Source organism: Myotis daubentonii, chromosome 9 (genome assembly GCF_963259705.1).
Source record: "Myotis daubentonii chromosome 9, mMyoDau2.1, whole genome shotgun sequence".
Lineage (NCBI taxonomy): Eukaryota > Metazoa > Chordata > Mammalia > Chiroptera > Vespertilionidae > Myotis > Myotis daubentonii.
In genome coordinates, this window is record NC_081848.1 from 77,347,442 (window position 1) to 77,363,576 (window position 16,135).

Consider the following 16,135-nt stretch of genomic DNA (forward strand, 5'->3'; position numbering starts at 1 on the left):
TAATCAATCTTGTAACAGAACTCTTACCTCAACTGTTTCAACTGTCCACTCATCTACCTGTTCCTTTTCACCACTGCTGAACTGTGTTTCGGCCATAAATTGTCTATTTACATACTGCAAAGCAAAGTAAATGTTTGAGACCTCTGTTTGAAAGGCAGAAAGGGAAAACCAGCATTATATAAAAATCATACCTCTGTGGATTCAACTTCACTTGGTTCAGTGTATTCCTCTGCTGGCTCAGGTTCTAAAGATACAAAAGAGTATAAGGAACCTTTTTAACAGTTTACCATCACTTAATCTGAATTTATTTATAAACTTATAGTTAACAATAAGTTTCTATACTTTATCATTCTTACAATAATGTATTTAGAAAGAACTTTCTTTACTATTTATTCCAGAAAAAATTATTTCAGTTTTAATAAATTACTTCAGTTTCAGTTTTACTTCTGGGTCAGGTATAATGTCAATTAAGAGCTACTATGTTAAAACTTCCTCCTGTTCTTAGAATTCATGTTATAAAGCAGCATACAGATTATGGTGGTGGCAAAGGAAAGTAAAACCAGGACTGTAAACTAAACCTCATTCCCCCTCAGTACTCACCAGCTTCAGCTACCTGGTCTTCAACAGCGGGTGCTGAGGCTGCCTCTTCCTCCTCACATAGCCCGTTCTGGTGGTTGTGGGTGCTATCAAAGTAGTTTGACTGGAAAACACGCTCGACAATTTCCTTTATAGCTTTATCTAAAATTAGAATATTATAATGTTAAGACTATTTGAGGTTGCCTGACTTGAAGATTCAACATCCTACAAAATATTGTAAGGAAAAAACCTCACCAACTGTTACTAAAACATATAAGAACATTAAATTCCATCAAGAACAGAAATTTATTATAGGACAGGGAACAAAAGCTCCTATTTGTATTAAACTTCATGGATTTTGTGTTAGTTTTTTAAATAGCTGATAATTGTCATTTATTCATTCAATATAGCATCTAATTAATTTTAGTCAACATGCTAGGCACTGGGGCTAGAAAAAGATATGTAAAAAAGATACCGTATCTGCCCTCCCTAACTTTACAGCCCAATAAAGAAGAGTTATCAAATACTCACAAAGAACAGTCAAATTACATCTGTGAAAAGTACTACACAGAAGTACAATGGATTGGACCTACTCAGAGAGACCACCAGAGGCTTTCCTGGTATAGGTGCTGGAAGAGCTGAGATCTGGAAGATGAGTAGTAGAGAAGTGTTTCAAGGCAGAAGCAACAGCATTTACAAAGCCCTGTACAAAGAAGAAGCGTGCCAAATACAAAAAAAAAAAAAAAAGCAAGGATGCACTGTGGCTGAACCACAGGGAATAAGAAAAAGCTCAAGAAACTTTGAGTCTAGAGAGACTGGTAAGGGCCCTATGATGCAAGGTCTTGAAATGAATGTATATAAAATGTAATTAAAATAAAGCCAGTATAAGATTTTAATGAGGCATAGGGGGTGGATTCAGTTAGAAGACTGCATTAGGTAAGAGAAAGGCAAGAAAGTAGAAGAGAAAGAGAAGTAGACAGATTCAAGATATTTAAAAGGCTAAATTGTCAGAATTTGGTACACTAGGCCAGTGGTCGGCAAACTGCGGCTGGCGAGCCACATGCGGCTCTGTGGCCCCTTGAGTGTGGCTCTTTCTAAACCTTAGGAGTACCCTAATTAAGTTAATAACAATGTATCTACCTAAATAGTTTAAGTTTAAAAAATCTGGCTCTCAAAAGAAATTTCAACCGTCGTACTGTTGATATTTGGCTCCGTTGACTAATGAGTTTGCCGACCACTGCACTAGGCTATAAGGAGGGCAGGAAAGCAGGCAAAGGTGTGGGTCAAGAATTAAAAGCTCAATTTCCTGGCCTTATATAGCAAATGTAGAGTAAGGCTATTCCTTCATAGGTCACACACCACAGAAATAAAGCTTCAGGGACCATATTATATCAAATTTTATAATAAAACTAATCCTATTAACAATAAAATTATTAACAACATGAACACTTCATGTTTTCCGTTCTCTACATTTCAAAGATTCATGACTCAGAACTATTTATTTTAAAAAAAAATGGATGAAAACTGAATGCATATAAAAACACTAATGCCCTGGCTGGGCAGTTCAGTTGGTTGGAGTGTCTTCCTGTACACCAAAAGACTGTAGGTTCGGTTCCTGGTCATGGCACATACATAGGCTGAAGGTTCAACCCTGGCTCACACCGATTTTTTTTCCCCCCTCTCTCCCTTGCTAAGAAGAAAAAAAAAATATATCAATAAAAAACATATCCTCAAGTGAGGATTAAAAAAACAGCCCTAAGTTGTTTGGCTCAGTAGATAGAGCATCAACCCACTGACTGAAGGGTCCCGGGTTCAATTCCAGTCAAGGGCATGTACCTCGGTTGCAGGCTTAATCCCCCAGTCACAGTCAGGGCAAGTTCGGGAGGCAACCATTGTGTCTCTCTCAACTCAATGTTTCTCTCTCTGCCTCTCCCCCTCCTTTTCCGCTCTCTCTAAAATAATCAATGGAAAAAATGAAATAAAATAATCAATGGAAAAATATCATTGGGTGAGAATTAACAACAACAAAAATTTTTTTAAAAACACCCTAATATTGAGTACATTACTAACTTTCTTTTAGCTATAAAGATGTGACATTCTTAAGATGCAAGAGCAAGACTAGGAAGAAACTAACACCAAAACAAGCTACAAGGTTAGATGCTTAACCCTTTCATTCCTCAATAATGTTCATGAAAATTTGATCAACCTTTACCTAAAACTACTTTTTTAAGCTAACAAGCTTATGCACATATATCAATTAGTTTCCAAACTTCAAGTGGTAAATTTAGTACATACTTATAGCAGAAATAAAATAAAAAAGCTAAAAATATGTTTTACAAAGAAATAGATAACACAAGTTAACCAAAAACAATTTTTTACATGAAATGACAGAAAAGAATCCTTGATTCCTCATATATGATTTTACACATTTCCTGTACACACCAAGTTGTATCATATTGTTTTGCCAATTAAAACTTAAAATCCAATTTAATTTCTTTTCAACCCAATAGCTAAAAACAAGGTATAAACATTACCTTGATAGGTTCAAATATCTATTTGGCTAAATCAACTTCATAAACAATCAACATAAGGAGCTATATCCTGATTTACTACGTAGTTAAAAACCTAAAATTCCTCCTAATTAACTTAGTGAAACTTAAATGTCCTTTAAAAAAAATAAACATATAATTTCATATTTCAGGTTAAGGAGCTCACATAAAAAACTGGACTAGATATCAATACCTTTTTTAAAAGAGAAAAAAAATGAGTGTCCCCAAGTTAGCAAAAGTCTAAGAAAAATTAAAGAGAGACTAAGACCATGACCATACGGGGTGCAGTACATGTTTTTCACAAAATTTCAGCTACAAGGAAAAACCAGTCCCCAACTAATAACCAAAAACTGGAAAGTCAATTTGGTGTTTATCTGTTCACCTCAAGCAGAGTTAAGTTATTTATAAACAAAACCACATTAAGTTAGGGCTCCCATCATTATAGATTTTTGGTTGGTTGTTAGTGTTTTGACCTATAGGCATGCACGCACACGCACATTCATACACACACAAAATACACAAAATGAAAAAGTAAACAGCAGATATTTATATAGCTCTAAAATTTCTTCAATTAACACTACTCTTAAGTAGGAAACTAATTTTAAAAGATTCTTAGTTATAAAATCCCTAGAGACCCGATGCACAAAATTCGTGCAAGGGGCTCGACCCTCGCAGCCCTGGCTTCATCCAGGAGATCATTCGGCTGTTGGTCTAATTAGCATATTACACTTTTATTGTTATAGAAGATAAAGTGTCAGCAATACTCACAGGTTGTTCCACATACAGATTTTTCTTTGCCTTCCAGCAAGTCCCACAGATGAATGGAGGCATGTTCATACTGTTCATTCAACCTTATAATAATAAATAGCTAATTAATTACCTTTCAATTGTCAATTTAAAGTAACATTTAGAAACTTCTATCAAATACCACCATACCTCAAGCTCATGTCCCGTTCAGGGTCTGCTAACTTGTAGAATTCATCCAACAATGACAATTCCTCCTCAGACAGTATTGGCACACCATTCAAACCCTGTTTCAGGTCAGTTCGCACTTCTTCATCTCCCAATTTGTCCAAAACATACTGCAGCTCAAGTACAGTTTTTAAACGTTTTTGTTCAGCTTCTTCTCTCATAAGTTGCTCCCGTCGTGCTGTTTTCTTTATTGTTTTCTGAATCTGCATAGGAATATAAACGTAAGACATCAAAAGAAGTTTTCTTAAAGACTCTTTTAATTCAATCCATTTCAGGTCCAATGTAAATAAGACGTATTTCACTCAATGAGTTAAATGTGACCCCATCTAACAAAGAGAGTTTAATACATGATCTACTTTAAGCAGTTGTTAGAATTTCAGAACACATCTTTTGTATTACTGAAGGTATTATGCTACTGAAATGTTACCAATAAAATGATATATTTGGAAGTTGCTTCATAATCAGCAAACAGGGAGTAGGGAAGTAGGTGTGCGTATACTGTACCTAACATAATTGCCCATGAAATGATAAGTGTAGAAGATAGATATGGTACATTGAGTTTCATTATATTCTTTAGTTTTGAAATTTCCCATAATAAAAAGAATGATTAAGATTTTTAATTTAGGCCCTGAGTCGATTAAAAGAGAACCCCAACCACCACAACAAAGCATCTTAACTATATATATATTCTCTATGGAAAAATGATCCAAAGTTCTAAGTACCTATTACTGATTCATAAAGGAGCGTCAACACTCACCACTGTTACCTCAACCCAAAGAATCCCCTGCTGGTAAAAGCATTCCAACACTTGAAAATAGTAACTAAAACTGACTTGTTTTTATGAGTAATCAGATACTAGCAGAGAGAAAGAAAATGGCAGAAAAAGACCGATAAAAGCTAAATATGAATGTATTCTTCCCACTGTTTTCTCTCCACAACACTCTTTTTCTTTTCTGGCACGGTTGAAGGGAGAGCATCGATCAAACTCAAATATTTCTCTTTTCTCATTCATCACATCAGTGTGTGATCAAAGAAAAGTGCATCTTTCCAAGAGCCACGACATTGTTTTCCTTCCCATACTCTCCCTTTCTTGAGACTCACTCAGATAACTGGAAACAGAGAAAACCAAAATAAGGACATAGAAAACATATAATAAAGGGAGAAATAGGGAAGACCTGGAAGGTTGCAGTAAGTCAAATTTATAATGGCAGCAGAGAGGATAGTAGATTAAATGGTATCTTAGCAATATTGGCAAAAAATCTATATATATATAAAAGGCTAATATGCAAAGTGTCCCTTCAGGAATTCAACTGGGAGACCGGGAGTTTGATTACTTGCTATGACGTGTGTTGACCACCAGGGGGGCGGCGCAGAACAAAGGAAGGCCCAGGCTGGCAGCTGGCAGCTGGAGAAAGAAGGCCCCAGTCAGCAGCCAGAAGGCCGCGATTGGCCCTGATAGCCAGCCAGGCCTAGGGGCCCTAACCATGCACCAATTTTGTGCACCGGGCCTCTAGTAGTATATATGAATGGAAGGATGAGATCTCTTAACATAGGGTGAACAAGGAGAAAAAGGACCACCTACTCCAAAGATGGAAGACCTTTCAATCATATTGGGGAGTATGCTTTTAGGGTAAAGAGGTCTTTATAGGTAGCCAGAGACAGGAAACATTATAGGAAGACAGGGAGGAATATGAAGTGAAGTCAAGAAAGCAAAAAAAAATAAATAAGAAAGTCACATTAGATGAAGTGAGAAGCTCAAGTAGGGAAGAATATGAAAATTATAACAAGTGGGCTGGACTAGGTTTTAAAAAGCTCTTGAATGCCAAACAAGAAAAGTGTTCAATAATTGTGACAAATACAACCTAAGGATGGCCAGTAAAGTTAAAGGCCTAGTGAAAAGTTGCTAAAAACACCAGTGTTAAAATAAAAGCAAAGGAGGACACAAGTATTTTCATTTGCACAGTGATAGTAGCTTCAGAAATAGATTATTTATTAAATTGTATAGTATCAGAAAAAGAAGTTGGGCAGAGTTCATGGTTCATCAAGACTGAGGCTCTGACCTAAGCTAAGGGGAACAAATCCCTACTTGAATGTAAATTAAATTTCCTTCAGTTCTGAAAGATATCATCAAACTTTAATTGAATTTAATAAGTAAGAATATTAAGTACATGAAATACATTAGTTTTGCATGAAATTTATTAGTTATGCATCAAATACTATTCTAAGCACAACCTTCGGATGAGGTAGGTAGTATTATTATTACTGCCATTTTATAGATTAGAAAACAGAAGCAGAGTGATAGTCTTTTCCCTCTCCTCCCCCTTGTCTCATTCTTCTCTTTTTATCCTACTGGTTCTGTTTCTCTGGAAAATCCAGACTGATCAAGGAATAGAGAAATTAAGTAACCCATTCCAAATCATACAATTATTAAATAAAAATGGCAGGATCAGTAGTCAAACCAGTCTGGTTCCAGAATCAGAACTCATAATCTTTGTACTGTACTGCCTCTCATCCTATCTATACTAATAATAGAGGAATATGCCAATTGGACAGGACACCATCACAGTAGTAGTAACGACCAAACAGCAGGCTGAGTGGGGCAAGAAGGCCGGCAGGGGGGTTAGTGAGGGATGACCAAATGACTGAACAGCAGGCTGTGTGGGGCAACCACGCCGGGGGGAGGGGGGGGGGCAATTCGGGGTGACCAGGCTAGCAGGCAGAGGCGGTTAGGGATGATCAGGCTGGCAGGGGGGGCAGTTAGGGGTGATCAGGCAGGCAGGCAGGTGAGCAGTTAGGAGCCAGCAGTCCCGGATTGGAGAGGGTGCAGGCTGGGCTGACGGGTATTCTCCCCCACAACCCCCACCCCCCATGCACAAATTGCATGCACTGGGCCTTTGGTCCTATTATAATAAAAGGGTAATATGCAAATGAACCAAACGGCGAAATGACTGGTCACTATGACATACACTTACCACCAGGGGGCAGACACTCAACACAGGAGCTGCCCCCTGGTGGTCAGTGCGCTCAGCCAGAAGCCAGGCTCATAGCTGGCGAGCACAGTGGCGGCAGCTGGACATTCCCCGAGGGCTCCCGGACTGCGAGAGGGTGCAGACCGGGCTGAGGGACAACCCCCAAGTGCCCAAATCTCATGCACTGGGCCTCTAGTCACATAATAAATTGTTTATTCATTTCATCAAATTAGGGCCAACTTTATATTCTAACACTGTTAGCCTTTGTCCAAATAAGTTAACACTAACTCAGAAAGATTAATTTTCTGGTCTCAACTCTGAACACATTATTTGACTTTGTATTTCATTTTTGTCCTGTTCCTAAAGGCTTTTATTGTATCAAAAGATGTTTGGGGGAAAACACTCCATTTTGTTGGATCAAGAGCAATGTATCAGTCTGCCACATTCCTTAAGATCCCTAATGGGAAAAATAGTTACCAACTATATAAACAAGCCCATTTTCTGATACTTAAGGAACTTGTAAGATGGTCATTAAACATGAAGGAATATATAAAATAAATCCCTACCATGCTTATATATTTTTTAAGCCACTGAAAACCTTAGGGTAACTATTACACAAGTTTGTCATATCTGAAAGTCAGTCCTTTTAAAAAGGCATCTACCTTTCATGTGTTAAACTTTACAAAACTGGAAAGCATCTTAGATATAATTGGATCCAACCTTTTCACTTTGAAGAGCTTATCAATAGTAATGACAAAGACTAAAAACAGAGAAACAACAAAATTTTCTACCTTCCACATTTTTAGTGTTTCATACACATATACCACCTTTTACTTACATCTTGACTTAATGCCATGAAACTCCTCTGTAATTCTTTTGCAAACTCCAAGTTATTTGTGACTTCCTGGTACTTAGATACGGCATCCTAAAATAACAAAGACAAAACACAACTTTACTGGAAACACAAACACAAAATTAATTTTGTTGTTAAAAATATTGGACACATAATCTTAAATAAAATGTAGCATCTTTACCAACTGATCTTGATTAAGCCGTTCCCCTTTGTTCATTCGCTCCTGGTAATCATCAAGCTTGCCCTGTATTAAAAAAAAAAAAAAAAGTATATTCCATATTAGAAGTATATACTAGCTTAAAATAACAAAACCCACATAATCCTAAGTCTGTCTCAAATCTTGCCCTAAATATGCTTTTTCGATATATTCCAGTTTGAATTAGTACATAAAATAAGTGAGCTAAAAATGAATAGAAATACTCCAGCTACTGCTAAATGGTATCAAATATTATATCATAAGCCATTGACAACATTGTTTATTCTTTAGGTTTCTAAAAAAAAAAAGTATAGATCAGACGACCCAGACACATGGTTCCTCCAGCCCACATGGGTGAGGGCCACAATTTGCTTAGGAACCACTTATACCCAAGTGAGCCTATCAGATATTTTATAAGTGTTAAAATTTTTTGTCCCTCCCTCCCCCTGCCAAAGAATTTACATAAGTGATATAAAAAGAATTCCCGAGTAATATAAAGTTGTATTTTTCTGAATAGACCCGTGTACATATTATTGTCGATGTGCCTCATCCATTTTCCTTAAAAACATCAGATACTTCAAGTTATCATATCATCTGTGGGCAGTACACTAGTCAGCAGCTTTCCTTTGTCATTTTCTCAAAAAATGGAATTAAATGTGCAAGAGTGGGGGCAGAAAATTAACCTCTGGTCATCTTTTTTTTTTTTTTTTTTTTTTTTGCTAAGATGAAAACTCTGGACGTTTCCCAGGCTACTACTATTAGTAAAAATCCCAAGGAAAAGATATTCAAGTAATGTAGCCTAGTCAAGAATTCAATTATTGTTTTATGGGTGAAAAGAGAAAATACCATAACCATTTTACCCCAAATTAAAAAGCCTACCACAATTTGTTAGTTTTACTGGAGGTAAATAAAACCAAGATGATCATCAAAACTTAAAGGAAGATGAAAGTGTCTAATTTTATTCTTTTATGGACTATTTTATTTCACATAGTCAATAAGCCTCCAGATAAACAGGTATAAAATCAAGTTTATTAGGTGAAAAATCAAGTTTTTTTACACTGATCTGACAAGCCTAACCCCAGGTGCAAAAGATATGCTCAGCTACCTCAAAATACTCTAAAAACAATTCAAAATAATATAATTTAAATAAAAATTTTAAAATTCTCCCCCTTCATCTAGATTTCTACTTATTCCCTCTCCTCTGACCCTGAACCATATTTTTTCGTTTTTAAAAGGGTAGGCTACTTTTAAGAAATAAAGAACTAAGCTAGTTAAGATTTGCTTTTAATTTCAACTTAGGATGTAACAGTATTATAATCAGAATTCTTCTATTTAAAAATATATGGATAATATAACATATGGCCATAGACGGAGTCCCTGAAATTTAGTACAAGTACACAGTTAAAATACGAGGGAGAAGGAAAACTGTTACCTGGCATTATCTTCCCTTTTTATGGTATTATACATTTTTCATGGAAATTGTTGCTGAATCTAGAAATTAATTCACACTGAGTGTACTCTATATCCCTCATAGGGTAGAGTTTTATATACCTAAGCTTAACTTTATCATTGAACTAGGAGCCCGGTGCACAGATTCATGCACATTGAAAAAAATTAATTAGAAGATTCATGTGATAATTACGTTACTACAAAAAATTACATGTCAAAATAGTATATATAATATAGTATTATAAAATTAAAACACGCATACGATTAGCGCCAGCCAGAGCTTACTATGTATTGCGCATGCGCGAGTCAACGTTTATTTTTAAACTGCCAGTGCACATCGTATGTACCGGCCGGTCAGTGGGTGGGTGGGTCACTTAGCCTTTTCTATAATAAGTGTAATATGCTAATTAGACTGGACGGCCAGACGACCTTCTTTTTCTTTTTTTTAAAATATATTTTATTGATTTTTTTACAGAGAGGAAGGGAGAGGGATAGAGAGTTAGAAACATCGATGAGAGAGAAACATCAATCGGCTGCCTCCTGCACACCCCCTACTGGGGATGTGCCCGCAACCAAGGTACATGCCCTTGACCAGAATCAAACCTGGGACACTTGCGTCCACAGGCCGACGCTCTATCCACTGAGCCAAACCAGTCAGGCTGGACAACCTTCTTGATGAAGCCAGGACTGCGAAGGCCACGGCTACAAGGGCCAAGCCCCTTGCACGAATTTCGTGCATCAGGCCTATAGTATATATATAGATGTTTTGAGAACTTCAAACATATATGCCAATCAAAATAGATGTCAAATCAAACTCCTAAAAAAAAATACTTATCCTATATAATAAAAGCCTAATATGCAAATTGTTCAACCTGGAGTTTGACCACTCGCTATGACATGCGCTGACCACCATGGGGCAGCACGGAACACGGCAGGCGTCGGCAATGTGGCGATGGCAGCAGGCAGCAGTGGAGGCGCTGCCAGCCCCAATGGGCCCCAACGAGAATAGGACCACAGCAGGATGGTGGAACAGGTGAGCGGGCGGAGCCAAACCAAGGCAGGTGCAAGTAGGGGCCCTATCGCCCCAAGACAGCAACCAGCGGCAGCGTGAGGGGGAGGGGACGGGGCCGCCACCCGGCTCCCTGGTGCTGAGGGAGATGGGCAGGGGGCCCAGCTCCGGTCAATCTCCCAGCAGGCGGTATGGTGGAGCAGGTAAGGGGGTAGCACCAGGCCAAGGTGGGGTGCCAGGCAGGGCTGTGGGGCTGGGGGCACGAGCTGGGGCCTGATCCCCACAGGCCACCCTATGTGACCCCCCCCCACCTGTGCATGAATTCGTGCACCGGGCCTCTAGTATATATATAAAAACAAATATGATACCTGAATGATAGAATTGTAAGTAGAACTACTTTACTTTTCCTTGTTTTGTATACTTAGATATTCTGCAACGAACATATAATTTGTATTATAAAATTTTAATTTCATGCTACATAAAATGTTAAGATTGACACATTTCAGGATAGTATCAAGACTTACACCTATAAAAATTCTTAAATATGAATCTATACTAACCTCTAGTAGGACAAGCTATCCTGTGATAGAAAAGCTCCAATTTTCTACATAATAATGTTAATATTCATCCAATCCAGAGGTCTGTGGCAGATTCCATTTTCCAAAGATGGCTACCATATCTGCAGTCCCACATACTTTCCTACAATGTGATGTTGGCACCACCCCATTAAGAACTAGTCCAATTCTCCTGTCATTGAATTGAGTGGGCTTCAAACAAAACAGTACAGTAAAAGTGATCCTGTATGACTTCCAAGACTGAGTTATAAAAGCAGTGTTTCTTTGCTGGTCACTAAAAACACTCATGTTTAGAGTCCAAGTTATTATATAAGTTCAATAAGCCTGAGGTTGCCATACTATGAAGAAGCCAAGCCATGAAGAGAGGTCTTGTACAAGAATCTGGTCAACAATGCTAGTGTTAGGAGTCATCCTAGACCAGGCATCAGACATGTGAGTAAACAAGCCTTAGTTCCCCAGTTGAGAACCCAGCCATCATGGAGAAGATACCAACCCCAGTGTGTCTGAATCACTGAAACGCAGAATCCGGATGCATGATATAATGATGTTAAATTTTAAAGCAATCTCTCATACAGCAGTAACTGGGAACAAGGTTAAAAAGGAAATGAAAAGCAGTTTACTATGTGAAACTCAAGCTTCGACGTAAATCTTCATGGAATACCATCATTAGAAAAGTATGTAAAAAGACCTCTGTGCAGCCAAAATAAAGATCTATGATTCTATTAAAGCTCATACATCAACTTATTGTGATTTTATGTTACTGTACCATGTTTCTAGTTTTTTCATTATAATTTACTTTTTTATTGATTTTATTTTGTCAATCCTCACCCAAGGATAGTTTTCCAATTGATTTTCTTAGGGAGGGAGGGAGGGACATTGATGTGAGAGAGATATGTGATGTGAGAGAAACATGATGTGACAGATTGGTCACCTCCTGCATGCACCCTGACTGGGGCCCGGGATCCAACCTGCAACCCAGGTACGTGCCCTTGACTAGGAATGAAGCATGAGCCAATGCTCTAAACGCTGAGTCAAACCGACCAGGGCATTTCATAATTTAAAACCCAGTGTGGCTCAGTGGTTGAGTGTCACAGTTCAATTCCCAGTTGGGGCACATGCCTGGGTTGTGAACTCGAACCCCAGTAGGTGGCATTAGACCGATGGGTTAACTATTCATATCATCCACATAAAATATATATTAAGCATTTTTTTTTTTTGGAGAAGGGCTGTTTTCCTAGCATAAAGAGAGAACTTCATCAGAAAGACTACCATAATACTGATAATCAAAACCTGCCCTCTTAGATTCTATCTTAACCCTTTGCGTGCCAACCAATATCCTAGGAACTATGCTAAAATTGCCAAGGCATTTTTGCTGATTTTATAGCAGTTTAGGAAAAAAATTATGAATCGCAAGTAAATGAAGTTACATATTCAAAAACTTAAGGAAACCTTTACTACATTTGTTTTCATCTTTGACATATATCGTTTGCTGATTGTATTATAAAATACTAGTAGAAAAAAAATTGAACAAGACATATAACGTTAAAATAGAGGGACACCCTTCTCCAATATCTTCCACAAAATTGTCATCTTCACAGCAAGAATTGACATATCTAGCAATATCATCATCACTAATAAAAGCAGACTTAGAACTGGACGCCATTTTGAAGACTTAGGGCTACAACATCTGAGTAAACTTCATAAAATCGTAGTATCTGTAAAAAATTAGGCAGATAAATGCCAGTGGTCAATTTTAGAACTACAAACATTCGGCATCATAAGTTATCTGCACTTAGGAGCCATCTGTCAATAAAGAGTGAACTACTAGCATCTAATATGACACTGCAGGAGGAGCGCGATAGCGCTCCCCGCACTTTTGGCGAAAGACAGGAGTGCAGTCGCGCTCCCCAGCACTCTAGGGGTGAAAATTCAACTTATGGTTCCTTTTTCAACTACTTAGTGTCCAGAATGTATTAAGAATTCATTTACACCACCACATGTGAGCAAGACAAAGATCAGGTCATTTCCCGGATTACCCAGAGACTCTGAAGCAGGGAACCATCTGATAGAGATATGACTATACCCGGTAAATGTCAAAACACTACATCCTCATGTGGTACTAAGAAATAATTACCCCAACAAGTACTGCCCAGAATCTATCGTTTCTTCATTACCTTTAATAGTTGACAAATAAAACGAAATAACAGAGATGAGAGACCAAAAATAATTCTTCGGCTAGACAACTGTAAATCGTCATAACAAGATTTAGGAAAAAGAGACAACTCTGAAAATTTGGCTATCCAGGAAAATATGTAAATCCTATTTTCAATTAAGGAGGGAGAAAATCTCCAAATTGGGATACAAAAGATACTTAAAAATGAAGTCTAAAATAACGAAAGTAGTAAGCACACCTAGCTACACTTTATATTTTTGTCTTCATTCAAATAAATCACTTCTACAGTACTGAAAGAACCTGTAGAAAGAAATACAAACACAAAAGATAAATATTTCTTTTCCTTTCAACTTTCCATAACATTCAGCGGCTTTTCTGGATACCATTTCAAGTCCCCACTTCTTATACTCCCTGTTCTTCACCTAGAAACATTAGTTTTGACTTTGTCCACATATCGGTAGGAAGCTGGCTGTGCCTCCTGTCCACTCTCCACCAATTAAAAATTAGTTGCTGGTAAAATTCATTAGAAGTCAGGAAACAAATGTTTCCTCAATTTTTAAAAGAACCGGAGAGAGAACATATAGTACAATCCATAGGAGATCCATACCAGCTATCTTCAAATGCTGAAGTCTTATCATGTAGCAGAAGTCTAAGTTGTTCCAGGAAACAAAGCATATATTAAACAGTGGTGGTATACCTCAAACATTAAGAACATGTACAGCTCAGCAGGTCAACCCATGAACCAGAAAGTCATGGTTAGATTCCCAGGCAAGGCAAATGCCTGGGTTTCAGGCTCTATTCCTCATTAGGGGTTGTGCAGGAGGCAGCCAATGGATGATTCTCTCTCATCATTGATGTTTCTATCTCTCTCTCACTCTCCTTTCCTCTCTTTGAACTTAAAAAAAAAAAGTGTCCAAAATTGCAAGATTTTCATTGAGAAATGAGCATTCCACATGCCCTAGAAAACTTATTAATGCAGAAGCTGAATGAACACCTACCTATCCAGATAGCAGGATTTCTGAATACTAAAAACAGTAAAAGGATGCCAAGTTAGAAGCTACCTAAGGTCCAACAGTAAGATAATTTTTCAAGCTGGTAAGCAACAAGGAGTTTAATCTGACAAGACTTTTTTGTCCAACAAAAAAAAAAAGGAAAAAATGATATAAAATAATCCCATAAAAACCCTTATTCCTTGTCCATGGCTGTAATTATGCAGTTACATGTGAATGAATGGAAGCAGCTGACCCTAGCAGGAAAACAAAAAGTTCAATGTTAAAGAGTCTCAGCATCATCTACTTTGAATTATATTTTAAAAGTCTAAAGCATACCCTGGCTGGTTTGGTTCAGTAGTTTAGAGCATCGGAGCCATAGACTGAAAGGGTCGCTATGTCTCTCTCACATTAATATTTCTCTCCCCCCCTCCCCTCCACTCTCACTCTAAAAAAAAAAAAAAAAAATCAATGGGAAAAATATCCTCAGGTGAGAGTATCTATATCCTATATAAAAGGCTAATATGCAAATCGACCGAATGGCACAAAGACCAGTCGCTATGACTTGCACTGACCACCAGGGGGCAGATGCTCAATGCAGGAGTTGCCCCCTGGTGGTCAGTGCGCTCCCAAAGGGGGAGCACCGCTCAGCCAGAAGCCAGGCTCACAGCTGGGAGCACAGCAGCAATGGCGGGAGTCTCTCCTGCCTCCACAGCAGCACTAAGGACCCCTCGGGGGATGTCCAACTGCTGGCTTAGGCCCGCTCCCCCCAGAATGTCGTGCACCTGGACTCTAGCATATATATAAAAGGCTTAGTGACCGACTGGCTGGCCAGCCAGTACATATAATACACACTAGAAACAAAAATAAATGTTGACTCACACATGCACGATACATATAAAGCTCTTGCTGGCGCCAACCGTACGCGTTTCGATCTATCATTGTCGATCATGAATTTGGTTGTTTTTGTTGACATTCTGAAGCTGAAAGAAAGCAGCAGCATCAACAGAACATGTCTGAAGACCAACTATTGGCATCTGACATTGGCCTCCCATCTAAGTTAATTCGAAGACAGTGTACCATGATGCCAGCATTTGCGATAACTATTAGCAAATCACAAGGACAAACTCTAGACAGGGTAGGAATATTCCTAGCTGAACCCGTTTTCGGACATGGTCAGTTAGTTATATGTTGCTTTCTTTCAAATTCAAAGAGCGTGTGACGTTAACGTTGTAAATACTTCACAAGGGAAATTAGTCAAGCACTCTGAAAATGTTTTTACTCTTAATGTGGTATACAGGGAACTATTAGAATAAGTTTAATCAATTTATCAGTCACTGTTTTTTATCAGTGTTGTTTTTTTATATCATGTTTTTGTTGTTTTTAATATCATGTCTGTTGCTATATATTATTTATTAATCAATTTATGTATTATTTTCATATACATTTTACTAATTTTCTTTCACCTCTGACACTTCTATTATAGAGAAAGGGTAAATAGCAATATTAAAATATTTCATATTAATTTCCTTTCAAAGTGACAAATCCGTGCACCAGGCCACTAGTATAGAGTGTGAGTGTGTGTGTGAGTGTGTGTGTGTAAAGTCTAAAGCTGTGCATTTGAAAAGCAAATAATCATTTATAATCTTAAAGGTTATATAATCTTTTTAATTAGTTGCTTTAATCCAGCTACTCATTAGAATAAGTCAGTACAACCAAATGATTTACTCTCACTGTAAAAAGGTGTGAGTTGCAATTTATTTAAAATTAATACCAAAAGGTTTTTTCCCAATGAATAAAGTATATTTCAGTTATTTCTATTTGG

The 16,135-nt window shown here is 37.7% G+C and overlaps 1 protein-coding gene across 6 annotated transcripts in view; it reads right to left on the reverse strand.

Moving 5' to 3' along the window:
* Positions 1 to 16,135, reverse strand: part of CAPRIN1 (cell cycle associated protein 1) — a 39,702-nt gene that overhangs the window by 14,755 nt on the left and 8,812 nt on the right. For 4 of the 6 annotated variants that reach the window (XM_059709728.1, XM_059709730.1, XM_059709727.1 and 1 more), the window contains exons 3-9: positions 8,101 to 8,163; positions 7,905 to 7,991; positions 4,062 to 4,300; positions 3,894 to 3,976; positions 601 to 738; positions 192 to 244; positions 28 to 114 (exon numbers count right to left, since the gene is read on the reverse strand). In XM_059709728.1, coding sequence (XP_059565711.1) covers positions 28 to 114; positions 192 to 244; positions 601 to 738; positions 3,894 to 3,976; positions 4,062 to 4,300; positions 7,905 to 7,991; positions 8,101 to 8,163 — 750 coding nt within the window. Of the gene's footprint in view, positions 1 to 27; positions 115 to 191; positions 245 to 600; positions 739 to 3,893; positions 3,977 to 4,061; positions 4,301 to 7,904; positions 7,992 to 8,100; positions 8,164 to 15,192; positions 15,268 to 16,135 lie in introns of those variants that run through there. The other 2 variants (XM_059709729.1, XM_059709726.1) reach the window with 2 other exon arrangements.